The sequence below is a fragment of the Pseudorca crassidens genome, chromosome 9 (assembly GCF_039906515.1).
Source record: "Pseudorca crassidens isolate mPseCra1 chromosome 9, mPseCra1.hap1, whole genome shotgun sequence".
Lineage (NCBI taxonomy): Eukaryota > Metazoa > Chordata > Mammalia > Artiodactyla > Delphinidae > Pseudorca > Pseudorca crassidens.
In genome coordinates this window covers 42518122-42545909 of record NC_090304.1, presented here as the reverse complement: position 1 = coordinate 42545909, position 27788 = coordinate 42518122, and the positions used below count along the sequence as shown (strand labels likewise).

Here is a 27788-nt window from a genome sequence, read left to right as displayed (position 1 = left end):
GTGTTCTCAACCCCAGGGCACTTTGCCCCCCAAGGGATGTTTTGTTGATGTCTGGAGACATTTTCGGTTGTCACAACTGAGTGGGAGGTTGTTGCTAAACATCCAGTGGATAGAGACCAGGGATGCTGCTTGCTAAACATTCTACAGTCACAGGACAGCCCTCCCAAGCCCTGACCCCTAAGGAAGAATTTTTCAATCCAGAATGTCAGTAGTGTCGAGACTGAGAAATCCTGCCTTTAAATAAGGAAGCTAAACCCAAACAGGCCAGAGCTAAATGGAACTCTGGGAGGCTCAACTTTCTCATTACTTTGTATATGACCCAAGGAGCTTCCCAGTGGGTAGATGAACCACTAACATTACAGGACTGCAGGAGCAGAGCTGTGAACTGCCTTGATCTGGGCCTTAACAAAACATTAGCTTCTTCCAGTCAAAAAGTTGCCTAGGGTTAGTAATAGAGACCAAGCAAATCAGCTAGTAATAGAAGCTCCCTTGGGCGGAACTCCTGTTCCATATGAAAGAGAAGAAGCTCTGAAGCAGTTTATCGGGGTTGAGTCCTAGGCCTCTGCTTAGGAGATTCATTTAACTTATTGGACTCTGTTGACTTCAGCCATAAAAGGGAGGCAATATCTATCTCCCTGAAATTGCCCTAGGATTGTGAAAGAACTCAGGAAAGTTCCTAGAACTGACATGTAGCGAGTGTTCAAAAATTGTTAATTAAGTCTTTACAGTCATTGAGAGGGAAGCAGTAATTATAAGTCCATTTGAATTTGGGCAATGGAGAGGGTGGTAACCAGGTCCTCAGGCATACAAACTTAATGGAACATAATCATAGGATCCCTGCTGCCACTGGATTGATTCTCTCAGGAGAATTGGAGGCTGGCCTTGTTTTCTAATTGGCCACAGTGGGGCTCTTATCCCAGTGGGATAACAGAACAGCACAGTTCTGTTCCAGCCCTTCAGGAATGACGGATGTGGCTGTTTGAAGATACTTCAGGAAGGTGTGGGTGCAGTGTGCACTGATAATCTGGTGCTGATCAGTCCCGGCATACCCTGTGCTTTGCTCGAGACCTTCCAAGGACAGTATAAGACAGTCCTTGAACGCAAAGGTCTTACAATCTTTGCGAAGCCTGTTTTCTTTATGATAAAAGAAAAAACGGAGAGTGCATGGGCTGAAGCAAGCAAGGGAGGACGGTTTGAACTTGGCCTTAGCTGGGTTTTATGATGAATGTTGGGTGTTCCTTCTAGAAGAGACAGGCACACGCTGGAATGGGCGTGTGAGTGGTGTATTCAGGACACGAAAAGCAGGCCATCTACCTTGGCAGCCTCTTTGTAGAAAGGAACCACAGAGCTGTGATGGGAGATTGCTAAGAGTTCTAAGAAATGATGTTGAACAGTTGAGACTGGATGAAAATTGGAAGACCCTGTGCATTGTAGGATGCTGAGCAGGTGTCCAAAGTGGTGTGTTAATAGCATCGTGGAGGCTGGGAACTTCCTTGGTGGTCCAATGGTGATGACTCCGCGCTTCCAGTGCAGGGGGTGTGGGTTCGATCGCTGGTTGGGGAACTAAGATGCCACATGCCGCGGGGCACAGCCAAAAAACACCCCAAAAAAACAAAAAAAATAAGCATCGTGGAAGTTGGATTGGAATAGGAAGAGATGAAGGTAAGCATGCTTAACAAACCAGGAATGAGGCCAACCTTACAGTGATAGTAGTGTCCAAAAGAGAAATCAGTAATTTAAGGACTAGATATTGAAAATGAAATAAGTAACTACGAAAAGGCAATTCTAAGATAGGGAAGCTGGGGAAACAGTGGTTCCGTAGATGTAGGTAGGGAAAAATCGGAGACATTCAACAATTTTTCAGTAAGCAATTAGTAGTCATCTGTGTGGGTGAAGAACACCTGGTATTTAGTTGTATCCCGCCTTTCAGAAGCCTATGATCCAGGAGAGAGAGAGAGAGAGAGAGCTTGTTTACTCACAAATTACAGAATTAGGCAGTACAGGCCAAAAGCTAAGACTGCCAGGCAGTGGAGGGGTCCCTGGGAGACCCAGAAGCTGCAATCATCCATGTAGGTGCTAAGAGCCTGGTGGTCACGCAGCTGCCATTCAAGTTTCCCTAAACTCTAGCTGCGGTGCCAGGTCATGGCTTCCTTTGCTGAGGTCCTTCAGCTTGACAAGAGTTTATGTGGATTTACAGCTCTAAGTCTTTCCCTCTGTAAACCTACTATGCTGAGAAATAAGCTAGCTGAGGAAGGCTTGGACCCATTTTCATCACCTGTTGCCTTAGAAGATGACAATGGCGACTGCTCACTTGAGGCCACTTTCTAGGTGGGGCTGAAACCACTGCAGCACCCTCCATTTCCTGAGTAGTCGCTAGCTAAGCAGTGTTTGTAGGGTAGAGAATAAGTCATCTGCTGTGGATTCTAGTTCACTGTATCAAAGATAGAATGCCACCAACTCTGAGATCTGGATTCTGTGAGCAAATGAAACTGGCCACCTACTTGAAATTCACAAACCTGAAATCCAAACCCTAATCCAAGGGCTTTGTCAGTGAGAAGCTTGCCTCCAGGATCTGTGTTCTAGGTCAGGTGCCTATGGGATATATCCAGCTTATCACCTATAAATAAAGTTTTATTGGAACACAGCTATATCCATTCACTTGCATATCATCTATGGCTGCTTTCAGGCTACAGTGGCAGAGTTCAGTAGTTGTGAGAGACCACATGGCCTACAGAGCCTAAAATAATCACTCTCTAGCCCTTTACAGAAAGTTTGCCAATCCCTATTCTAGATCTTCATCCTTCTTCTCACCCCCATCCCTCAACAAAACACACACACTCCAATGAAAAAAAGGAAAGGCAATGTAACTAACTCCTCTTTTCTCTGACAGGATAAGAGGGTCATCGCCTTCCAGCTGTGGCTCCAGCCCACTGAACATCACAAGTACACCTCCCCCTGATGCCTCTTCTCCAGGAGGCAAGAAGGTAGGGCTGATGACTCTTAGACTAAGGCCCTTCTTCATCCAGAGAGCTCTTGCCCAAGTTCTGAAATACTGGAAGTGGGAGTATATAACTGTGGTTGCTGAAACAGGTAGGGCCCTTTTTTCCTCCTTGAAGTAAATGCATCTGTGTTAGGTGAGGTACAAAGCACACCAGTGGAGCTAGGGAGCCTTGCTGACATTGTTAGAGGATTTATCCCATGTGAGTGGGGGAAGGCAGAAAGAGATCTTTCTAAGGATTGGGGAGCTATCAGTCCATTGTATGGAGGGAGGAATTCAAGAGCTCCCGTGAGGGAAGGGTTAGTGAGTACCTAAAACTGTCTAGTTCTCTGCCAGGAGTTTTCAAGGGAGAAAATACTGTTAGTGTCTAGTGCAGGTCCTGGAAACAGTGATACCACCAGCAGTCCTTCGGAAGGCAAGTCATGCCTTTGCAGTTGCAGAATACTTAGGTATCTGCCTGGGTTTCCTACGATGGGACAGCATTGAGTACAAGTAGTTTATCAGTCGCCAGCCCTCATGAAGAACTGGCCAGAAGACTATATTATAGTCTTAGAAACCAATAATCTGTTTTCATCTTTAGTGCTGATGAGAGAATTTACAAGCCTAGGCCAATGTTGATTGTAAATCATAAATCTATAGTGTCTGATGTTAACATAGGTTAGGCTGCTGCAAAGGCCAGCATCTTGAGACATAGTCTTCCTTCCCCTATCTCCTAAGACATGTACACAGAGAAAGAATATGAGTAATTTACATAGGGCACAAACTGTATCAAAAGCAGGACATGGGTTTCCAAAACTGGGCTCCTCAGAGACTCAGGTTACCAGGAGCTGTGGTGCTGCCAGGTAGGATTGGGGCGAGGGGCAGGTGATGAGGAAGACAAGGTAGGAAGACTCCTGCTTCTAGGGAAGCTTTACTTCTGAAAAATGACTCTTCTGTAAAAGTGTTTATTTGAAAAAAGGTTTTGCTTCCCCCAAAAAGGTTTGAAAGCCAATAAATTAATGGGTCTGGGTTTGAAGCCTAGCCTTGCCATGTGCTGGCTATGTGGCCCTATACAATTTTTTAAGCCTTAGATTTCTCTATAATGCGGCTAACATAGGTTAGGGCAGCCAGCATCTTTGCACATGAAGTCCTCTTATGAAAGTATATATGTGAAAGTGCCTGGCCTTCGGTAATGACTCAGAAGATAGTACTGACAGATGAAGTCTGGGCTGGGCACACCCCTCCCCCCTGCTCGCAGGCTGAGCTCTTAGCTCTGTTCTGTTACACCGCTAGGTCCTTCCTCCATACTGGATCTACCATCTCCCTAGCACGGTATCCCCTTCTTTGTGTCTCAGTTCAACTTTTAGGCACTTGATTTCCTGGTACCAAGAATCCCCCTACTCTATTTTGGAAGGTCATCACTCCAGTTCAGTGCTTAAATATTACTCAGGGAACTTCCATATACAATCTCTCATCTATCCTCACAACCTCATAGGTGACAAAATCCAGGCTACCAAATGTTACATGACTAGCCCAGAATTTAGTAAGTATGGCCCCAAACTAAATTCAGGTCTCTTGACTTCTGATTCTTTTCACACCAACAAATGCCAGAGATCTAAAAGTATACTCTGCATCACAAAGCCCCAAGTATTTTTGAGGCATTTTTGAAAAATGTTTTCTTTGGGCTTATGAAAGTGGGTCTGAGAAGAAATTCTGAATGTATTCTGAGTCATCAGCAGCAGGACCTTATAAGAAAGGCATCTAAACAAGATGGAGTTAAAAATGACAGCATTAAATAGTGTACCAAAGCCACAAAAGTAAAGGTGGCCGCAGGCTTCCAACCCTTCCCAGTCACTTTCAAAATTGGCAGGTCCAAAAATGAGCCATTTAGCCTGCCTAAATATAATAAAAAGAGGAGGCTTAGTGAGCCTCATAGGTTCCAGGAGACTCTGGACATCCAGAAGTACCAAGGCAGGGTGAGATAAAGCAGCAGTTCCCTAAATGTCATCTGTGGTCTTTTGGTGGGGTTAGGGAGAGGGCATCTTTTCAGGGGTCTGCATGGTCAAATGTATTTTCATAATAATGCTAAACAGCTTTTTCTCACTGTGTTGATATGTGAACTGATAGTGAAAAAGCAATGTTGGGTAAGACTGCTGGTGCTTTTACAAAAATCAAGCCTGTGGCACCAGAATGTACTGACAGTGTATTTCACCACCATATACTCACAATAAAATAATAAATTTAAAAGCCAGCTTCATTTAAGAATGTCCTTAATAAAGCAGTAAAATAATTTTATAAAATCCTTGAGTAAATCTTTTTAAAACTGTTACAAAATGGGAAGTGTGCATAAAGCACTTGTGCTGCACACAAAGTATGATGTTGTCTCAAGGAAAAGCACTTGTGCGACTGTTTGTTATAAACCAAACCCAATCACCTTTTTCATAGGAAACCATTTTTACTGTCGCAAACTATGGTTTTTCAGACTTGGGTATTTAGTGTACATTTTCTTGAAAATGAATGAACCTGCGACTTCAAAGAAAACAACTGACAGTGATAAAATTTTAGCTTTCAGGCAAAAATTAGAATTTTGGGGAAAACTTGTGTCTGCTACTTTGAGCTTGACTGCTTCCCAAAACTTAAGATAGTTCTGATGTAGGTAATATTAACAGTGGTGATGTTTTGATGTTGTACAATGAAGTGTGTCCACATTTGGAAGATCCACGTAACTCAGTGAACCAGTATTTTCCAAATGACTGATGTAAGATATTTCAAAATCATGCAAAGGTAAAAAAGATCCATCCTAATTGCCTAGATACACCAATGGATTTCAACATAAGAGTATCAAAATTTCATTGATATGGTTTCAAACTCCACATTGCAACTAATCTTTAAGAAACTTCAGCTTGCTGAGTTTTGATGTAATATCAAAGAATACCACGATTATTTGAAAAGGCTGTTAAAATATACCTCCCTTTTCTAACTGCCTATCTATGAGAGGCCAGAGTTCCTTCAGATATGTATTTCAAACAACATACCTAAACAGACTGAATGGAGAAGCAAATGAGAATCTAGTTAAATTGTTAAGCCAGACATTCGATTTGCAAAAAATGTAAAATGACACTTCTAACTTTTCGTTATTTTTGAAAATAGTTCTTTTTCATTAAAATGCTATTCATGTTAATGTGTAATAGTTTTATTATATTTTTTAATGTATTAGCTTTAACTTCACATATAGTAAGTATTGACAAATATAGCCTGTATAAACAAAAGCTCTTTGGAGTCCTCAATAATTTTTAGAGTGTAAAGTCTTTTTGAGAGTCTCTTCAAAAAGTTGAATTGCGGAGATAAGGTTGTAATGCCATCTACTGGCAAGGCCTGAAATCACTGCCTCTCCTGAAATCCCAGCTTCTACCAAACTGTTTCCGCACCTACATCCAAATACTTCTCAAAGGTGCTTTTCTATGAGACTCAGTCATGGGGGGTGGGGAGTTGGGGGAGACAGAGTTCTGCTACTGAGGAGTGGTAATAATACTTCTCAGTAGCCTCTCTTAAGAACTTAAACCGGTGGTTACTAATGTTGGCATCTGTGGTATAACTATAGTGATGATTTATTCTAGTGTTTTGTTGTTCATTTGCGACTCCTCAGAGCTGTGTCTCTTCACAGTGTAACAGCCCTTTCTTCTTCAGCAACATCTGTTGCTGTAAGAAGTTTTCCTCCCTTACAGGGGACCTGCCCAGCTGGGCTCCCTGAGGTTCAGTCCTTGGCCTTAAACATGTGAATGCTCTAGGGATTTTATTCAGCCTTTAAATTGCCTGTGTGGGCTGAATCCAATAAAGAGAAGACTAGTCTGGGGGAGAGGTTTTTTCCTTACTGTGACCATTCCTAAGAGTCTCTGCTGTGAAATCATCCGATAAGAAACTGAAGCCATTTGAAGCTTTTTCTCCCCACCTTCCTCTTTTCAACATGCTTCATTTTCTTGGTGACACTGCATAAAATACTGATTGAAACTGCTGCTGATGAGAAAACTTTACTTTTGTTTGTAGATTTTAAATGGAGGGACTCCAGACATTCCTTCCAGTGGCCTACTACCAGGGCAGGCTCAGGAGAACCCAGGTTATCCATATTCTGATAGCTCTTCTATTCTTGGTAAGTAGCATTATTATTCACTTCCAATGAAAGAGCTTGCAAAAAAACATGTGGCATAAAGTCAGTTTTAAGAACTGAACTGGAAAAACAAACCAGTTCTAGGTAAACTTGATAAGAACAAAGTAAAGGTTTAAAATTTGTTTAAATCTTTACTTCAAAGTTGAGTTTAATGGTTGGATTCTCGCTGGGGTCCAGGTCTGTCCCTCGAACTCAAGAGGCTACAGCGCCCTGGACATGGGCTTTCTCCCAATGTGTGGAACATAATCTCTTCGGAGGGAGAGCCATGCAGGTTCAGATAAAGCCTAAAAGGGTCATCAGTAAGCATTTCAGAGGGTATTAAAAGTCATTAAGCCAATGAAGAGTTTGCTTCTCCCACCCCACCCATCTTTTTCTCTACTTAGCTTTCTAGATCTTTTTTCCCCTAATCTCTATCTTCCTATTTTGTTCCTTCTGTAATAATTCTCTCCTTATAACTGGTTATATCAGAATATTAAAATGAGGTCAACTCATACTTGATACTCTTCATTGAATTTTAAGTACTTTCTTCTTAAAAAGTTGGGTCTTCCCTCTGAAAAACACCAACGTTAAAAAGAAATATGGCAACCCACCCCCCCAAAAAAGCAGCCTCTCTCATCCTTCTCACCCTACTGTTAGGTATAACGTTCTTATTAAAAGTGTGCTTAGGAACCGCTTACTAAAGTTAAACATGCTTTGGTATTATCACTGACCAGTCTTCATCTCTTTGCACAGGTGAGAACCCTCACATAGGCATAGATATGATAGACAATGATCAAGGCTCAAGCAGTCCCAGTAATGATGAAGCAGCAATGGCTGTCATAATGAGCCTCTTGGAAGCAGATGCTGGGCTCGGTGGTCCTGTTGACTTTAGCGACTTGCCATGGCCGCTGTAAACACTACATGTTGCTTTGGCGACAGCTACAGTATCAAAGTGCATTACTGATGGAGTTATACAGTCTGTGAAGCTTACCGGATAAGGAGAGAACAGCTTTTATGTACTGTCTTCATAAAAGCCATCTCAGAGCCATTGATACAAGTCAATCTTACTATGTGTAACTTCAGACAAAGTGGAACTAAGCCTGCTCCAGTGTTTCCTCATCATTGATGATTATTGGGCTAGCTGTGGATAGCTTGCATTAATTGTATATTTTGGATTCTGTTTGTGTTGAATTTTTTAATCAATCAATCATTGTGCACAGAAGCATCATTGGTAGCTTTTATATGCAGATGGTCATTTCAGATGTATGGTGTTTTTACACTACAAAGAAGTTCCCCACGTGGATATTTCTTATACTAATTGTATCATAAAACCGTTTATTCTTCCTTGTAAGAATCCTTTACTATAAATATGGGTTAAAGTATAATGTATTAGTTAAATATTTTTAATAAATGTTTCCCTTGTTCTATAAATATTGTTCACATTTCAAATAATTAGAAAAATCCTACAGGGAAAAAAATGCCATAGGGCTGGATCATCAATTTTCCATGGTGGGTGTGTGTTTAAGGATGAGCCACACCAAAAGCATTTACAGTGCTTTTCTGGCCTTCATAACAATTCTAGGGCATACATAATTTCCCTGTTACTAGTTTAGCTGTACTGTATTTTTGCTATACTGTAATTTCAGTTTCTGTGAGAGCAAAGAAAGATGTTACTGCTTAAACACAAACTGCAAATCCTCTGAAATTTTACAAAATCAAGATTAGATAGAACAGACTGGCTTCTCTAATGTACAACTCCTCTACTACTCACAGCTGTATGGCTTCAAACAGTAAGTGACCCTGGACCCAAAGCACCTAAATACTTCTGATTTCTTCATGAATTGGGCCACAGAATATTAACAAAACAAAACAAAAACATTTTCATGAAAAATTTGCTAGGCAGAACATCACAGTATAATGGAGAAAACACTGAACCAGTGTCAGAATTTGGCTCTGAAACTTACTTAAGGTTACTGTAGGACCTAGTAAAGGTATTTCATCCTTCATATCAGTTAGGCTAGAAAATGAAAATATTCCCTTTTCAGCTCTAACAATGTTTTGGATTTATATTTTATAATTAGTGGGGAATATAAGTGCCTCATCACACATATACCAAACTGGAGTTCCTTGAGCTACCTGGTTTCTAGTTATACTGACACCAACAAGACAGGATATCTGCTAATTATGAGATGGAAAATCTGGTCAAGGTGGTTATAAAGATCAGAAACATTAAAACAATGGAATTTTATTTTGATGAAAAACGAGTTTACAATCATTTAGTAAATGAAGAGCAAACACTTCATCTTCCTATCCCATAACTCAAAAAAAATCATTAGTAAATAAATATCTGAACAGATTAAGGGTAAGGCAGACTGGATAATAAACCACCTGATGTTCACACTCCCTGCACGTGACTCACTTGAAAAGGATGAAAACGGCACTGGAGATAACTGATATGGGCATTGAATCTCATCCTAATCATTCAAATAAGCCCAATGATACTCATTTTTTGCTCATCATGGGCAGCAAACTATACACATTTCACTGAAAGAATACTCTGATAGAAGCACTTATTTAAATTATATTGTGCATCACAACTATAAAAATGGCTTGAACAGTTCCACTTAACCACCATACATAAAGTGCAACTATATAATATTCTACATTTTATCTGGGGTGTGATGAATATCAACCTAGACTGAAAGTACCCCAGCTGCCAATTTCCACCACTTCTGAAAAGATCTAGATGTGTGAAAAAGGACTGTCCCCCATACAAAGAACCAATTCCACAAACCTACCGGTAAACAAATACATTTATATAACTGGAACCTCAAGATGCTAGAGTTGTACTCACTTAAAAAACCATTCAGCTACCTTTGGTCTTTAAAAAAGTCTACACTGCAATATCCTAAACATCTGTGCATCTCACAGTGCAGAGAGTGGCCTTGCAGTGCAGGATGAGGAGAGTGCAGCGTCACTGCGAAGAGTAGCATGCTATGGTTTCAAGCAACATCACCATCACAGCATCGGATTCTGTGCGTCAGGATCGAGGTCATTGTTGCTAGAAGGGGGATGGATAGGGAGAATATCCAGCTCATCCACTTGAGGAGTTGGGTGCATGACCACCAGCTGGTCCTGGGGAATGTCTGCGGCAGCTGCTGCAAGGTTGGTGATAGATTTACTCTTTACGCACTGAAAGTCTACATGCCGACTCTTTCCTTCTTCCTTCTCCCAAGACATTCGAATAAAGGGCCTTTGGACATAGTTGTAAATCACTTCTGGGCGGCCCCCAGGCCTTTTCTTTACTTTTTCTTTGTAGGTTGGATAACCTGAAGGAGAGGGAGGTTTTAAAAACTGAGGATACGCACACACACATGTATGCACACCCACATGGGTCCCCACATTCCTCACCCAATTTAACCTAAAGAGGGTTACTGTAGTTCTTGAACAAACAAAACAAAGAAGGGAATTCAATATTCTATCCCCTTGGTCATTAGTTCAACAGCAAGAAACTGAAATTCTACTGATGTAATTCACAAAACCTCCCACCATCCACCAACTACCAGAATAACATGCGGAAGGCATGGAGGGGCTGGGTCCCTAATACAATGGTATGTAATCTAGTGCATCATGGGCTCTAGTTGTATATCCTTAATATCCCTGAACCCTTCCTTTCGCAGGATTATCTGGCCTCAAGGCCTGCAACTTACTGCAGTATTAGCCTTCTACTTTTTTTTTTTTTTTTTTTTTTTTGTGGTACATGGGCTTCTCACTGTTGTGGCCTCTCCCGTTGCGGAGCACAGGCTCCGGACGTGCAGGCTCAGCGGCCATGGCTCACGGGCCCAGCCGCTCCGCGGCATGTGGGATCTTCCCGGACCAGGGCACGAACCCGTGAACCCTGCATCGGCAGGAGGACTCTCAACCACTCCGCCACCAGGGAGGTCCCCGTAGCCTTCTACTTTCTTTAAACGTAAATCTCATCTTCATATTTTTCTGGGTTTTTCTTTCCTTTTTACTGTTAAGTGACAAGGAGCCGTAGAACTCTCCAGCTTCGCTAATTCCAGGTACTTCTGCACCTAGGTCAGCAAAGCCAATATTTTAACCCCTATATCATTTAAATGTTACTACTCCCAACAACCAGGCAGTTCATTTAGATTGGCAATGGACAAACTGCCAATGGCCAAAGCAGCTGTGGACAAAAAAAAAAACGTTGCTTGCCATGTCAGTAAACAAGGATGTTGCGGCCATCAAGCCATCAGCCACTGCAGCCACCCCCACCCAAGGATGCTCCTGAGGGGAATTCAGGATGGAGAAAAACAGGATACTGGCCCTAGACAGTTAAGATGCGTATTAAAGGAATAATTGCAACAAGCCTAGACTCCTGCACCTCCCCAAACATAGAGAGGCGCTAAAATCATTAACTTGAGATGTCTGTTTTTTTGTGATGAGCAGTAATCTTCTGATTTTTTTTTTTTCCCAGCAAAAACTCCTATATATCCTGGCTCCTCCCTTACCTCTTTGGAACAGTTTCTCAGAGCTGTCTGAGAGGCTGTATCACAGGCTATAGTCCTCAGTAAGGCCACCAAATAAAACATAATTCTGAACATTCAGGTTGTGCATTTTTTTCAGTCAACACAGCTTTCCCTAATTAATTATATCTTCCTCATCTTAGATGATAACCACTGAAGAGTAACAACTGGTAACAACCATCCTGGTTTCGGAAAAATTTCAGTCATTTACTAGTAAGGCAATTTCTCTGAAGACATACTTTCCTTAGATGCTATCAAAAGTTCCTTCTCTCCTTCCCACTAGCATGAATTGCTAGTTTAGACCAAGTACTGGTGAACATTTTCTGTAAAGGGCCAGACGGTAAATATTTCAGGCTTGTAGGCCATATGGTCTCTATCACACCCACTCAACTATGCTGTTGTAAAGTGAAATCAGCCACAGACAATACATAAATTAATGAGCATGTCTATGTTCCAATAAAACTTTATAAAAAACAGGTAATGGGCTGGATTTGGCCCATAGGCCATAGTTAGACCATAGTTAGTATCAGAAAAAAATACAAAGGCCTCACATAGTAGGGACTCAATTAAGGATTCTTGCATAGGAGGATGTTATGTAGGCATCGTAGGTAGCTAGTATATTTAGCCACGTGTGGCGTGTGTATGTGGTTGAGGTGAGGGGGAACAGGGGCAAGGACTAAATACCTTCTAAGGACCTTTTGTAGAATGTCTTCTTCGTTTCATACTTCCACTCAATTACCAGCTGAAGGGCAGCAGTAGAGATCAGAAAGGTTTCTACCCTCTATTATTCCCTTGTCCTTGATTGCTTTTGGACTATTAAAAGTCTTTAAAATTCCCATCTCAGTGTATTCCACTCTGCCCTCCACACAGAATCACCACTCTAACACAAGTGTAATCATATTACATCCTTGCTTTAAAACTACCAATGACGCCCTCATGCTTAAAGAGGAAGGTCCGTCCTCCTCAGCACAGTATATAAGGCTTTATTTTTTACAATCTAGTTCCAACCCACTTGTCATCAGGCTTCAGATCAAATAACTGCTCCCCTGCCCACTCATCTGAAGTAGCTCCCTCCAGTTACCTTCTCTTTAGCTCTGAAAGGAAACAGCTAAATCCCATCGTTTGCAAAATCACAGAAGAGGGGACATACTGGTGAAGCTAATGTGTCCTCTTTTTTAAGCCCAAAGTTTCCTCCCCTTCCCACAAAGACCCTGTTTCTGGTCATTCTTCCATATGTCTCAGTAGCCCATTACAGCGATCTCCAGAAGCTTATCTGGTCATTGATCTGAACACCACAATCTTCGTTATCACAAACACAGAAATTACTATGTGCTAGGCCCTATTTTAACTCATTCTGTCCTCACAATAACCCTATAAAGTACTTATTAATGCTCCCATTTTAGATGAGGAAACGAAGGCAAAGAGAAGTAAAGTGCCTTGGCCAAGGTCATACAGCTATTAAATCATAGGCTCTGAACACAAGCAGTCTTTACCCTTTACTATGGTATGCCAAAGAAGATATTTTGTTTTTAGTAAGGACACTTTAAAATAAAAGAAGCATCTGACAAAAATTCATTTAAATCATAAAGTAAAAAGCAATCTAAAAAGTATGCATTTAAGTAAGATGAAGTATATTTGCAATTCAATTTAATTTGAAAATAAGCTATTATACTTTAAGACACTAGTAAGCTACTAGCACTGTTTTTACATGAATTTTCAGAAAGTACTAGATATTAATTCTGTTGAGCTTTGATCACGATCACTACTAGGCAGAGTCCTGTCAGTCTTACGGGAATATACACACATGCGTGCCAAACACACTCCATGGGCTTAGTCAAAAATGCATTAAGTCGGGCGACAGCAGAAAAGACAAATTCATATCTCAATATTGCTAGGGATCTTATGGAATGAATAATAATTTCTAATGGCCTTCTATTTATCATCTCAGATAAAGGAAGCTGATTTTTGTTATTTATATGTCTACTGCATGAGCATTCAGTAATCATTTGTCTGAATTTTTCTCAAAATATTCAAACTATATTCTCAATGGGATCCAGTTGTTTAACCTTGCTTTTTTCAAAAGAAAATTAATAGAAAATAGTGAAAATGTCTTACCTTCTATTCCCAATCTAATCTTCTTAAGACCCCTCTCCTTCAAAACTGATTTGGCCACATCTCTGTTTTCAATGTACTTGAAAAATCTATATAATTTTGTGCTATAAATAACTGGAAACAAAGAGACAAAAATATTTTCTTATTAAAATCAAAGTACTTGGAGATGACTCAAGTTTATCTTGATCATCAAAGGGGCCTGACAACCCTAAAAGCCCAAATAATGGATGCAGTGATGCCAAAGGATGACTAGCCAACATGACAGGACAATTCAGTACAGTTAATACATAAGCAAATGTCTACATAAGTTGAAACAAGAAAAGCTTTAATAACCAATCAGATAACCCAATCCATAGGAAGAATCTCCTTCTGAAAGATATATCATATACAAACTTATTGGAATGGGATCTGCCCCAATTTCTTCAAATAAAGAGAACCAAAAAAAAGGTATCACATGATTATCAAGCAGGCAAAGTAAAGGACTTTGCTCTGATGCCTACAAGGCCTCATCTGGAGGGGAAAAAACTGCCTTGTCAGAAAGTACAAAATGGATACATCTTGCATTTCATGGATTGAGCAACTATTAATAACTCCCCCAAAACAAAGGCCCACCCCACAAACTGTTTTCCATTCAGGCGAACAGTCCCATTTAATATAGATGTTAAAAATGGCAGATTCGAGCATGTTCTGCCTAGGTTAGTCTGTTTAGAGCAAACTGGCTTTGCAAAGGACAGACATTCCACTGACAACATGTTGAGTCTTCCAAATGTGCTGGGCACTTCAGGGAGTTAGACTGATGGGCCTTCCTCGCCTTCTCTCTTTCAGGTGGAGTTATCTCCCTTAAAAGGTGAACTGCAAAGGTTTTTTCAAAAAAAGAAAAACACACTCACAAACCAAACATGCTGGTTTAAGAGCCAATAAAAGGAAAAAAACGTATACAGAAGCTACTCATGGAGTAAATTTGTGATTATTACTACATCCTTAAGACTACTGATATTATTTTAAGATAAAGATTTTTTGACATCTCAGAATGGGTGGTGGTATAATGTCACATTTAGGAAAATCAGGCTGAAGAGACTATCTCATCTCTGTCTACTCAAATGTATCTTCTTTACGTTGGAACATCTTGGCACAAAATGAAACATATTTATAGACAAATTGAGTAAAAATGTTTCCAGTCCTTTTAAGCTTCAATGTTTAAGGTAAGAAACAAAAAACAAACCAAAAAACATTGAAATGAAAAGCTCAATAACTAAAAAGGAAAAGCCCAGGTCTATTATTATTCCTATATCACCATAATATCATTTCTGTGCTCTACAGCTGGCTCTACTCTCTCGGAGTCAAACTTTTTGAAAAGTAAAAGTTTGTTCATTCCTTTTTCTACACAGAAAATGATTTAGTGTATTTCTTCTGATTTTTGGTAACCTTTTATTTTTCCTGTGCTTTGTTCAACTGTTTATTCCACATATTATTATAGAAAACCATTGTCAGCAAAGAGCCTAGGAATGAGGAAATAGTAACATTTTATTATTCTAACTGTCCACAGAAGAGTCAGAATAGTTGTTCAAGTGTATCATGCAAAGGAAATGTCTCAATGTAAATTCTGAAAAGTGCTACGATAACGTAATCTAATGAAAATCTTTAGAATTAAAATAAAAAAGGATACCACTTAGTCTGCTTTATTTTTAGAAAAGGGTAAGTAAAATGGAAAAATGAGAGCTTAAAGGGCTCCATACTTTCTATAATCGTGTACTTTTTACTTAAACCCTAGTCCTTACCGAGTCAACACAGACTGGAGGACAGAACAAGATGTTGGGCTATTTTACCTAGCTCCTCAAATCATTCTTTTAACTCTTTTTCTCAATCTATGAAGCTGTTCAAAAATACTAGATTGGGTTCACCATGAAAACAAAACCAAACCAATATGAGATAAATTTTCTAACAAAAAAAAAATCAAAAGGTTCTAATCAGAAAAAGTTTGGAAGCGCAATAAGAAAAAAGTTAGTCACTGCTGCTCAAGATGTGCCGTTTTGGTCAGAAATACCTAAAGTTCTGCAAAGCTTTTCGGAAGGGTCACTGTTATCCTCCAGGAACACTTATGACATTAAAAAAGGAATGTCTTAGAACTTAAAGTCATATTTGCAATCACTGAGTTGAAGCTTCTCATTTTATATACACATAGAAATTCATCTAAAAAAAAACAACTTATTTTTTTATTATCTACTATTCCAGGATCTACTTCTCTTGGATGCTTCTAAATGCAAAGAAAAAAAATCATTAAGATCCAGATACTCAACAAAAAGCAAACCATTTCTGTGCATGACATGGGCGGGTACACTTTTTCTGTAAAGGGCCAGATAGTAAACACTTTGGGCTTTGCTAGCCATGCGGTCTTCATTCCAACTACTCCACTCTGCCATTGTAGCGCATAAGCAGCCACAGACAATACATATAACTTTGTTTATAAAAACAGGCAAAAGGCTGGATTTGGCCCACAGGCTGTAGTTTGCCAACTCCTGGTATAAGTAAGAGTTCAACATACTTTCTTTATAAAAACTGTCCTTTGATCAATATTGTAAAAGATAAGGAGAAAATCTGTGATGATTTGAGAGAGAAAATATGCCACAGGACTTACTTTGTGAATATTCTTCTCCCATCTGTGGTGGATACTCTTCATCCCAATCAACCACATCATCGTCTGTAAGCACCACTATGTGGCATTCACGTTCCCCACTCTGGGCACTAGCTACCATGAGAGGCAGAATCATTTCTTCCAGGTAAAATTCGAACTGTCTACGAGCACCATCATTTGATAACTCATGCATTAGGGCACCTGAAATAAAAGCCACAAAAATATCTTCATTTTGGGGGTGACTGATAAGTAAAGGAAGAGCAGAAACAACAAACAAAACAGCAGAGTAGTTCAGCATCTACTTCAGGATCCTGTAGACAATATAGTGGTTATTCTTTAGTCAACAAAACTTTGCCCAGGAAGAGTTCTTATGGAACTGTAGAATCTTACAGCAAGAAGGGCCAATTAAAGCCATCCAACACAAGCCCCTTCATTTTACACATCATGAAGCAATCTGCCTAAGGTTACAAAACTAATTTGCACAATCAGAATTAAGTCTACCCTCCAGGGTATTTTTTACTACATCATTTTGTCTTCCATCAATGTATGCAGTTATATCTTAAAGTATATCCTAAGGATATTTTTTCAGATTATCCATACGAAATAAAATAGCCCCCATATTCCATCTCCCACATTTTCTTTCTCAGAAAATTATTTACAAACAACACTGATATTACTGTGTAGGAAGAGGAGTGAGATGAAAAGGGTCAACTGGCTTTGGGATAAGGATGGTAAAAGGTCAAGCAAAATATAGCACGGTACAGGAATTACATTGCTTATGTGACCCTAGAATTGAGAGGAATGAAAGATGCACTTCACTTGATCCTTCTTAAGTACAGCCATAATGAACAACTTTAAGTTTCCAAATACACAGTCACAAACTCACCTGCACTGACCTAATCATTTTTATTTTATTCCTATTTCAATGGCAATGTCCTATCTCTTATCTAAGGCTCTACCATCGCAGGAACTACTGGGAGGGTAAGAGAAGACACTAAAACTCAAATCTGTAGTCTCCCAAATTAGAGCTTTTTTCCCCCTACAACATGTTGTCTAATTATATAATAACTATTAATATAATACATGATTAAATAATTATAATATTATGATTTAGCCATGTCTCTCTCTAGGCTGGCTACTTCTATTGTGATTTTTAAAATTCCCTTTATAGTCAAACTCCTATATATATATATAAACACATTCTCTTTCCCCTAACTTCTGAACCAATTCCAATCTGACTTCCACACTCACTACTCAAAAGAGCCCTTGACATACAGTCTCCAAATGACCTCTAGATTGTTCAAGACAATGAACATCTTTTTAAAAAACTTTTACTGAAGTATAGTTGATTTACAATGTTGTTAATTTCTGCAAAGTGATTCAGTTTTACATATATTCTTTTTCATATTCTTTTCCATTATAGTTTATCACAGGATATTGAATATAGTTCCCTGTGTTATACAGTAGGACATTTTTGTTTATCCATTCTATATATAATAGTTTGTATCTGCTAGTCCCAAACTCCCAATCCTCCCCTCCCCCATGCCCCTCTCCCTTGGCAACCACAAGTCTGTTCTCTAAGTCTGTGAGTCTGTTTCTGTTTTGTAGATATGTTCATTTGTGTCATATTTTAGATTCCACAAATAAGTGATATCATACAGTATTAGTCTTTCTCTTTCTGACTTACTTCACTTACTATGATAATCTCTAGGTCCATCCATATCGCTGCAAATGGCATTATTTCATTCTTTTTTATGGCTGAGTAACATTCCAGTGTGTGTATGTGTGTGTGTGTATGTGTGTGCGTGCACGCACACATACATACACACACACACGCACACCACATCTTCTTTGTCCATTCATCTGTTGATAGACAACATTTAGGTAGTTTCCATGTCTTGGCTATTGTAAATAGTGCTGCTATGAAATAGGGGTGCATGTAACTTTTCAAATTAGTTTTGTCTGGGCATATGCCCAGGAGTGGGATTGCTGGATCATATGGCAACTCTGTTTTTTTTTTGAGGAACCTCCATACTGTTTTCCATAGTGAGCGCACCAATTTACATTCTCACAAACAGTGTAAGAGTGTTCCCTTTTCTCCACACCCTCTCCAGGATTTGTTATCTGTAGACTTTTTAATGATGGCCATTCTGACAGGTGTGAGGTGGTACCTCTAGTTTTGATCTGCATTTCTCTAATAATTAGCAATGACGAGCATCGGTTCATGTGCCCACTGGCCATCTGTATGTCTTCTTTGAAGAAATGTCTATCTAGGTCTTCTGCCTGACAATCAACAACTTTTAATCATGATCTTATCTGACCTCTTGATGGAATGCCTTACAGGGACCACTCCCTCCTTAAAATACTCTCATCCCTAAGGTCTGATACTACCGTCCCTGGTTTTCTTTCTCCTCTCTGGCCGTTCTTCTTCAGTCACCTTTGTCAACTTTTTCTCCTCCAGCCTGTCATTAAGTATTGTTATTTCTCAGGGAAGTTCTACGTTTTTTTTTCTCTCACCTTATGCTGACAATTCTCAAATTTATTCTACTAATTCTGCCTTCTATATTCTAGATGCATTATACTCAACTGCCTCCTGGAAATCTCCACTCGGATGCCCCCTCACCGGCACCTCAAACTCAATATACTCCAAATTGAACTTAATCATTTCTGTCTCTATCTCTCTGCAGTGTTTTCGAAATCAGTAAATGGCACCACCATCCACTCAAGTTCTCAGAATCATCACAGAAGAGTGCTAATCATATAACAGGCTCTTAAATATTTGTAGAATAAATGAATGAATATTTGATTCCTTTTTCATCTCTTAATTCAATCATTCCCCAAGACCTAACAAGTCCACCTCTTAAATACACCTTGAATTGTGTCATTTCCTCTCTGGAAGATGCTATTTTCCAAAGATAGCTGCAAAATCTCTTATGCCACATGCTTTTCTGCAATGTGACTTTGATATCTCCTCCCAGCAAGAGAAGTCCAATTCCTCTCTCCTTCAATTTAGGCTGGTTGTACTGACTTGCTTGTAACCAGGGGAGCACAGCAGAGGTGAGGGGAAAATGACTTGTGGTTCTGCCTTGGTCTTGGGAATGCTTGCTCTACAGATGCTTCCTCTCTGAACCCAGTCTCCAGGCCTGGAGAAGCCCAAGCCGCATGAAGAGGTCACGTGGAGCTACTCTGTCTGACAGTCTTCACTGAACGCAGCCTTTGAGTTGTCCCACTTCAGGTGCAGACATGTGAGTGAAGAAGCCTTCATCCTTTTCAGTCACCTCATCCTTTCAATTCTTCACAAGATGAGGCCGCAAACATTGTGAAGCAGACATAAGCTATCTCTGTTGTACCCTGTCTGAATTCTTGGCCCACAAAATAAGAATGATCACACTTTATGCTACCAAGTTTGGAATGGTCTGTGACAGAACAACAGTTACAACCAAAACACAGTCCAGCCCCACTGCACCCCTGCCCCCCGCAGTCCAAGCCATCAGTAACTCTAACCCAAACTACTGTAGAACCCATCAGTTGCCTCTGCCCCTGTGTAATTCACCTCCCCCACCGCAGACAAACAAATCTAAATAGGTGTCTCTAGTTTAAACCTTTTATGGCTTGTACTATCCTTAGAATAAAAGTCCCAAATCCTCAACTTGGTCCTTAAGCCTGTTATGTGTAAAAGGAGGTTCCAGATCAGTGTGCACAGTCCTTTAAATACTATCCATATAGTGATGACTCCCGCATATAAACAGCCCACACTTCTCTCTTTAGACATGTATACCCAATGCCCTACTCAGCATTTCTACTTGAAGGTCTAATAGGTATTTCAAATTTAACATGTCCAAAATCAAGCTTTTAAATTTCTGCTCCCCATGAAGTCTCCCCCCATCTCAATTAATGGCAACTCCACACTTCCAGGTAAAGTCCTTTTCTCTCTTTCCCACCTCATATTCAATCAGCAAGCAAATGCTTACAACTCTACCATCCAATATATCCAGAATCTGATCGCTTCTCACTGTTTCCACCCTGATTTAAGCCACCATCATCTCTTATTTGAATTATGATAATAGCTTCCTAATTACCTCTTTGTATCTTAATTCCCCTTCCAGTCCATTTCCAACCCAATAGCCAACAGTGATTCTTTTAAAGCATACGTCAGATCAGGAATACAGCACTGCATGAGTCTACATTGAATTCTGTGCAAACAGCGAGTCCATGAAATGGTAAAACATGGCAGCCTTACAGATCATATCACTTCTCTGTTCAAAACCCTCCAATGGCTTATCTCACTCAGAGTAAAAGCCAAAAGATAAAGGCCCTACACGACCTCGCTCCCCTGGACCTCATCTCCTACTACTGACACCCTCACTCACTCCACTCCAACTATACTAGCCTCTGCTACTCTCAAACATGCCAGGCAAACTGCTTCAACATTTGCTCTCACTGTTAACCTCTGTTTGGAATTTACTTCAATTTTCCTCTGCAATGAAAGCCTCTCATATTACTCTTTGTCCCTTCCTTACTTTTTTCTCCCTCCTCAGCACATATCACTATCTAACATACCATGTTATTTGTTCATATGTTACTTGTTTACCTTGTCTATTGTCTGTCTCCCCCAAAAGAGTGTAAGTTCCATTAGAACAGGAAGTTTTGCCTGGTTTGTTCCTGCTGCATCCCCAGAACTTAGCACAGGGCTTGGTAGAGAATGTACAGTTAATAAACATTTATTTAGTTAATAAGTTTTGTTTTCTCCCTACTTCTCTGGCCTTATATCTCACCACTCATGCTCTACCTCCTCCACTGTAGCCATGTTTCCCTTCTTTCAGTGCCTTAAGCATGACATATTCCTTCCAACTTGAGAGCCTCTGCAAATACCATTTCTGCTGCCTGGAGAGCTTCTCACTCTCTTTTCCATTCCCTTAGGTCTCAGCATTTTTTATTTTATTTTATTTTTTTTTTGTGGTACACGGGCCTTTCACTGTTGTGGCCTCTCCCATTGCGGAGCACAGGCTCTGGACGCGCAGGCTCAGCGGCCATGGCTCACAGGCCCAGCCGCTCTGCGGCATGTGGGATCTTCCCAGACTGGGACACGAACCCGTGTCCCCTGCATTGGCAGGCCGACTCTCAACCACTGCGCCACCAGGGAAGCCCTAGGTCTCAACTTTAATGTCACTGACTCAGATAATCATCCTCCATAGCCCCTTTACCATACACCTGTCACAGCATCTCATTTCGTCACTGAATTTTCACAGCTTTTCATTACTTGTTGAATGCCTGTCTTCCCCACTAGACTGTAAACTCCATAAATGCAGGGACAATGTCTGTCTTGTTCATCACTATATGTACTATATGCATGGAACTCATTAAAAGCCTGATTAAGAAGAAAAAAATTATACAAGTTAAATAGTAAACTAGAAATACGTAACTGGTAGGTAGGAATTAAGAGATAAATAGCTGGAGGGACTTCCCTGGTGGCGCAGTGGTTGAGAGTCCGCCTACCGATGCAGGGGACACGGGTTCGTGCCCCGGTCCGGGAAGATCCCGCGTGCCGCAGAGCGGCTGGGCCCGTGAACCATGGCCGCTGAGCCTGCGCGTCCGGAGCCTGTGCTCCGCAACGGGAGAGGCCACAACAGTGAAAGGCCCGCGTACCGCAAAAATAATAATAATAATAATAATCTGCCTACCAATGCAGGGGACACAGGTTCGAGCCCTGGTCTGGGAAGATCCCACACACTGCAGAGCAACTAAGCCCGTACGCCACAGCTACTGAGCCTGCGCTCTAGAGCCCACGAGCCACAACTACTGAAGCCCGGGCGCCTAGAGCCTGTGCTCCGCAACAAGAGAAGCCAGCCGCAACGAGAAGCCCACGCACCGCAACGAAGAGTAGCCCCTGCTTGCCACAACTAGAGAAAGCCCGTGCGCAGCAACAAAGACCCAATGCAGCCAAAAATAAATAATACATTAAAAAAAAAACAGCTGGAAATCTATGGTGTATATGTAATATCTAAAGCCACAGTGATGAATGGCATCACTTAGATTAATTGTATAGATTCTGTGAGAGAGAAGGTAGCTGAAGACAGAACAGTTGGGAAGGACCACGTTCAACGTATGAAGGATCAGGGAGCAAGTGAGAGGAAAAAAAGCAGAAGACCTAAAAGATGGATGTCGAAGAGGCAGTCTTGAAGAAAGAGTGACTTAACAGTGAAACCTAAAGGAAATGCCTTTAAAGACAAGGGTACCAGAATTACCACTAAATTTAATGTTGTTCAAAATATTATAGTCAATTCAGTAAGACAAAAAGATATAAAAAGTTTAACTTACAACAGGGTCAATTATCTACCAAGAATATAAAAGAAACAACTGAAAAACCATTAGAAATAAAACAGAGTTTGGTTAGGTGGCTAAACATAAATATGCAAAATTCAATAATTTTCTCATACGTTAGCAGTTAGAAAATCTGAACATATTCTACACACAACAGTAACAAAAATACAAAATACCAAAGAATAAACTTAATAAGACCATTGCAGAAGAAGACAAAAAAGAAAAGTGAATAAATGGAAAGACATAGCAGTTGGAGCAGGAGTCAGTATAATAAACGTGTTAATTCTTGCAAAAAGTTAACTTCAAAGAATCAATGAAAAGCTCAAAAGTTTTCAAATGATATAGTTTTCTGAATGTCTACAACAGACACAGGTCAGATTTGAGTATGTTTGAGCCTGAGGATTACTCTATACAAAGAGGGAAAGACTAATGATACTAGAGAAGATGACAGTAAGTGGAACAGTGTCCTAAACAATGCATGAAGGGATAAAAAGAGTTTATTCTTTCAACAAATGTTTATTGAATCCTTACTATGTGCCTGGCACTACGGACACAAAGTTGAAAAGGTATAGTCCCTGTCCTCAAATTCAAACTGATTTAATGCTATAAACTGAAAAATAGAGCAAGACTGGGGTGGGGGAGAAAAAGAGAGAGGGGGGCGGGGGGGAGGGAGAGAGAGAGAGAAGGGGGGGAGGAAAGAGAGAGGAGACAAAGAGAAAACATAGAAGTGTCTCTGTCGTTTCAGTGTCTCTATATTTCTGTGACTCCAAACGTAGTCTCTGCCTGTTATCTCCCTTCTCAAACTAAATGTAACTTCAGTTTTTTGATATTTGTTTACAATCCCACTATCTCCCACGTGGATGGTGCCTTTCTTCCTGGGCCTTCTGAACTGGTCCTTTTGCAAACTTTAAATTTCATTTTCCACACCACTTTCACCCTGGACACTATATTTTCATTTCTCTTAGCCCCAGGACTTCATTTGTGAGTCCAGCCCTGGTTCTCAAAACCTCTTCTGGATTACAGTGCTTATCTGGTAAAAGAATATAAACAGTGAAGAAATTATAGTCTAGTTGGGGAGCTACCAACCGAAGTTCCTTCACTATATGGTAAGCTCTATGACAGAAGATTAACAAGTCATTTCCTCACTGTACTAATCTTCTTGCCACTAAACATAGCATTCCTTCTGCCTAAACACGCTTCCTCTTCCCTCTCCTCCAGAAAGCTTCCTCAAGCCCGCACACCGAAGTTAGGTACAGCTCCTACATGCTCATTTAGTACCCTATTCTTCCTCTAACACAATATAATTTACTTATCTGTTTTTCCCACTATACTGCAAGCATGATAAGGACAGGGGTCTTGTCTTTTCTTGTTGCTTTTTACACACCTAATATTTAGTATAAAGCGAGTATTCAATAAAAATGCAGAAAATGAGTGATAACTATGTAAACCATTAAACAAGCTGTTATTAAAGCATATTTTCTAATACAGTTATTCACAATATATTTTCATGTGGAAATATAAAATAGCAATGTACAATATGATCCTTTAATATTTTTTATTTTACTTTACCTTTATTTCCTAATTTTGCTACTATTTTTTTAAAGCAAACCCTTATTTAACACTATGTGTCAAGCACTATCCATTTAATAATCTACACAACAACCTTGTGAAGTAAGTAATATTACTGTCTCCCATTTTAAAGATGAGGCAACTAAGAAACAAGGTTTTAAGTAACTTGCCCAAGAAATCCAGGATGCTCTATTCAATATACATTTAGTACTTTTGTAATTTTAAGTAAGAGACAAAAAGACATTTTGGTGTAAAGTGCCATTACAATATTCAGTAAAAGCACATATTTGCAGGAAAAAATTCATTTTTGGACTCAAGTCTACACCTACAGTATCCTTTTATATTTTACAAGACCATTTCTATCTCTTCAAATTCTATATAGCTTTGTTGCAATAAAGTCTATGAGAATCTCTAAATTTCCAGTAATACATATTACAAGTAATCTAGAAACACAAGTATTATTTAAAGGCCAGAAGTTTAGAAAAACCATATTACACATATTTTCTTTCTATTACACATAAATATTCTTACCTTTAATTCCATAACAAATAAATGATACTTAACAGTGATGACAAGGTAAACTATGTCCAAAGGATTACAGAACTAAAATCCATTCATCTATAAGGAATCTTGTGTTTTTTTAATCTGACAGTCACCAAAATTCAACATTTAATCATATAAAGTTAAATTAAAATGGTCCCATGAATTAAAAAACACAAAACTTGAAGTCAAAGAATTATAAATTAGAATAATTAATGCTCATGATTTCAAAAAAACATTTTTTAAGATGTGAAAACTTTGTTCAAGTTTACAGCTGTAGGCTTCAGCTGTCCAGCTACTTGACTTTAAACTTTTAAGTATCATTTATATAGAAATGGACTCAAAGGTGGACCATCCAATCCTTTGTCCCTATGGAGACTTTAAATGTCTGGCAAAAAGAAAATGGTACTTAGGAACAGACCTAATAAGGCCACTCATTTGCAAGAAGTTAAATCATAATTAAGCATGAAGGTTCGCTACATTTAAATATATAGTAGTTGCCTTACAAATTTAAATAAAATTTTCCATTCACAATTTCTAACACATCAATATTGAGAAGGTATGACCCCACTCTGCTAAACTAGTGTTGAGTTTAGGTAATGAAGTAAAGATAACCATATATCTGGGACTAACACATATCTATAATCACAGGTAGCAAACTTTTAAAATGGCTTCCCACATTATATAGGATAAAATGTAAGAATATTAGTTTAAAGACCTTCCATAATCTGGCCCCCCTATTTATTCCCATCCCCTTCCAGTCCCAATATAGTCTCTGCACCAACTAGGTTATTTCCAAAGTCTATCACTTACATCTGTAATCCCCAAATGAGTAACCTTCCTACTCCATTCTTGCTAAATCACTCCTATTCGCTCTTTACTACCTGTCTCCTCTGAACTCTTCCCCAATCCCACTAGCCCACAGTGACATATGCTTCTTCTGAACTTTTCCAACCACTTAATACACAAGTCAAAATTTGATAATTCTCATATACATTTTGACTTTTCTGTGTGTAGTCACCTTTTTTCTTAGGCATGATGTAACAGTAAAAGGGAGGGGTGCTAAGGAAGGGAGTGACAGGAAAATATCAATCACAGAGTTACGATTTCCAAAGGTCTAGACCCTGCTCTGAGACTATGTTTGAAGTTCTTGGATAAAGTCATTTAACCCTTTGTATAAATGAGGGCTAAGTACTTGGTATTCAATCTAAAATCTTTAATGACAAATACTCTTTTTGAGAATTATTTATATCTTTCAAAGTGGCTTAGGATGTTATATTACATGGCAAGTACAAAAAAATTATAAATTTTTGGTTGATGTGATCTGAGGAGTGAAGGCAAATACCACACTTGGCCAAAGCCAGGGCTCCCAAGCTGGGAGATGAAGACTGGCAACAAATGATAGAGGAGACAGTTGAAGAGGAAATCTGGGAGAGTCTATAAACAAAAAAATTATTAAAGTTGAAAGAAAGTTTTGGAAAATTACACCAAGAGCTTACAAAGATTTCTGTGGACTTTCACAAATAATCTTCATGGTATTAGTGTTCTAGAATTCAATTAAACAAATACTTGAAGTCTAGGTAAACAGCATTATTTCAGGCATTTCATTCCAATATATTTTAACTCTACAAACACTCACACACAAAACATCATACTTACTGAGATCTCTACATTTAATAGTACTATATTCAAAAGAGATACAAAGATAGTCACAAGCTTCTCTCAGTTCAGGAATAGATATGCCATCAGGACAACGGATTATTCCTGTTTTATAGTAATCCTAAAAAAAAAAAAGTAAAGAATGCATAAAACATCTAGTGCACGAGGTAGGCAAAACTTATTATTAAGCTTGGGCTGGTAGAATTTTCAAAAATCATGGTACTCTGAGGAATTGTGGAACTTTAAAGTTAGGTGGGACCTCCGTTCACCTAACCACTTTTTCATTTTACCAACAAGAAAAATTTATGTCCAAATGGGTTCACTGACTCACCCAGTTATTATAAAATTATTTAACAGCAGAGGTAAGATTAGCACCCAGGTCTCCTCATTAATTATGCATCTCTTCTCTCTACTATATCATGCTAATGTATATGTATTCTCCCCCTTACAAATTATTTGTCTACATAACTACCATGCATTTTTAAAAAATTTTTTAAGGAAGTTAAATGATATATTTTAAGTTACCTTAAATATTACCTAGAGAATTGAGCAAAATTTAAGGTTTTTAGTAAAGAACTTCAAAATCATATCCAAGTATTCAAATACATGCAAACAGAACACATAATTAGATATTCTTCTTCCAAATACTGTTCTTTGGTGTTGCCCACATTATTACGAACAATAATAGTAATTATTTCCAAAATCTACTTAAAATGCTGTTAGGGGCTGGCCGAGAACTACAGATAAGTTACTGCATAGCTGAGTCATGGAGTAAACTTATCAACTCCATTGGGGGTCAAATGGAAGTATGGGAAGCTGAAAAGGCACTTCCCCCAAAATTAAGATCTGCCTCAAGCTTCTTGAGGTTCAGAGCCACAGCAACATTATTTCTGAAGTTGCTACATGAATGGAAGCAAGACATCTTCTGGTACTTTTCAAAGTACTTGTTAGTACTGATCATTATCAACTACTTTTCCTGTCTTGTACCTCAGGATCCTCCCTCTCCTCTTCCCACAAAACTATTTAAGGAAACCATATTTTCAGACTGTGGCATAAACTGTCACACACTGTAAATCAAACCTTTATCACTGATTTAAAATTACAATAGGGACTTGTAGTATTAATTCAAATATTTCTCAAAATAAAAAGTTAAAATTTTTTTTAAGTTTTAAAACAAAGATGGTAAGAAATACATTTTAGAGATGACTTTTAAATGTTCGTAAGTGTCCATTGTTAGTTATATGCAATAAAATATTAGAATTCCAGTAGCCACATTTATTCTCTGGTAGTAAAAAATTATCAACT

The 27788-nt window shown here is 39.2% G+C and overlaps 2 protein-coding genes across 20 annotated transcripts in view; one reads left to right on the top strand and one right to left on the bottom strand.

The window, feature by feature from the left end:
• BMAL1 (basic helix-loop-helix ARNT like 1) overlaps positions 1–10036 on the top strand; it is a 105320-nt gene extending 95284 nt beyond the window's left edge. For 10 of the 11 annotated variants that reach the window (XM_067749830.1, XM_067749832.1, XM_067749835.1 and 7 more), the window contains 3 exons: positions 2891–2984; positions 7022–7124; positions 7875–10036. In XM_067749830.1, the coding sequence (XP_067605931.1) occupies positions 2891–2984; positions 7022–7124; positions 7875–8035 (358 nt within the window). In that variant the 3' untranslated portion in view covers positions 8036–10036. Of the gene's footprint in view, positions 1–2890; positions 3091–7021; positions 7125–7874 lie in introns of all 11 variants that reach the window. The other variant, XM_067749837.1, reaches the window with a different exon arrangement.
• BTBD10 (BTB domain containing 10) overlaps positions 9347–27788 on the bottom strand; it is a 71864-nt gene continuing 53422 nt past the window's right edge. For 7 of the 9 annotated variants that reach the window (XM_067749841.1, XM_067749842.1, XM_067749843.1 and 4 more), the window contains 5 exons: positions 26484–26604; positions 16398–16595; positions 14510–14614; positions 13766–13876; positions 9347–10450 (listed from right to left, as the gene is read on the bottom strand). In XM_067749841.1, coding sequence (XP_067605942.1) covers positions 10140–10450; positions 13766–13876; positions 14510–14614; positions 16398–16595; positions 26484–26604 — 846 coding nt within the window. In that variant the 3' untranslated portion in view covers positions 9347–10139. The remainder of the gene's footprint in view (positions 10451–13765; positions 13877–14509; positions 14615–16397; positions 16596–26483; positions 26605–27788) is intronic. The other 2 variants (XM_067749845.1, XM_067749844.1) reach the window with 1 other exon arrangement.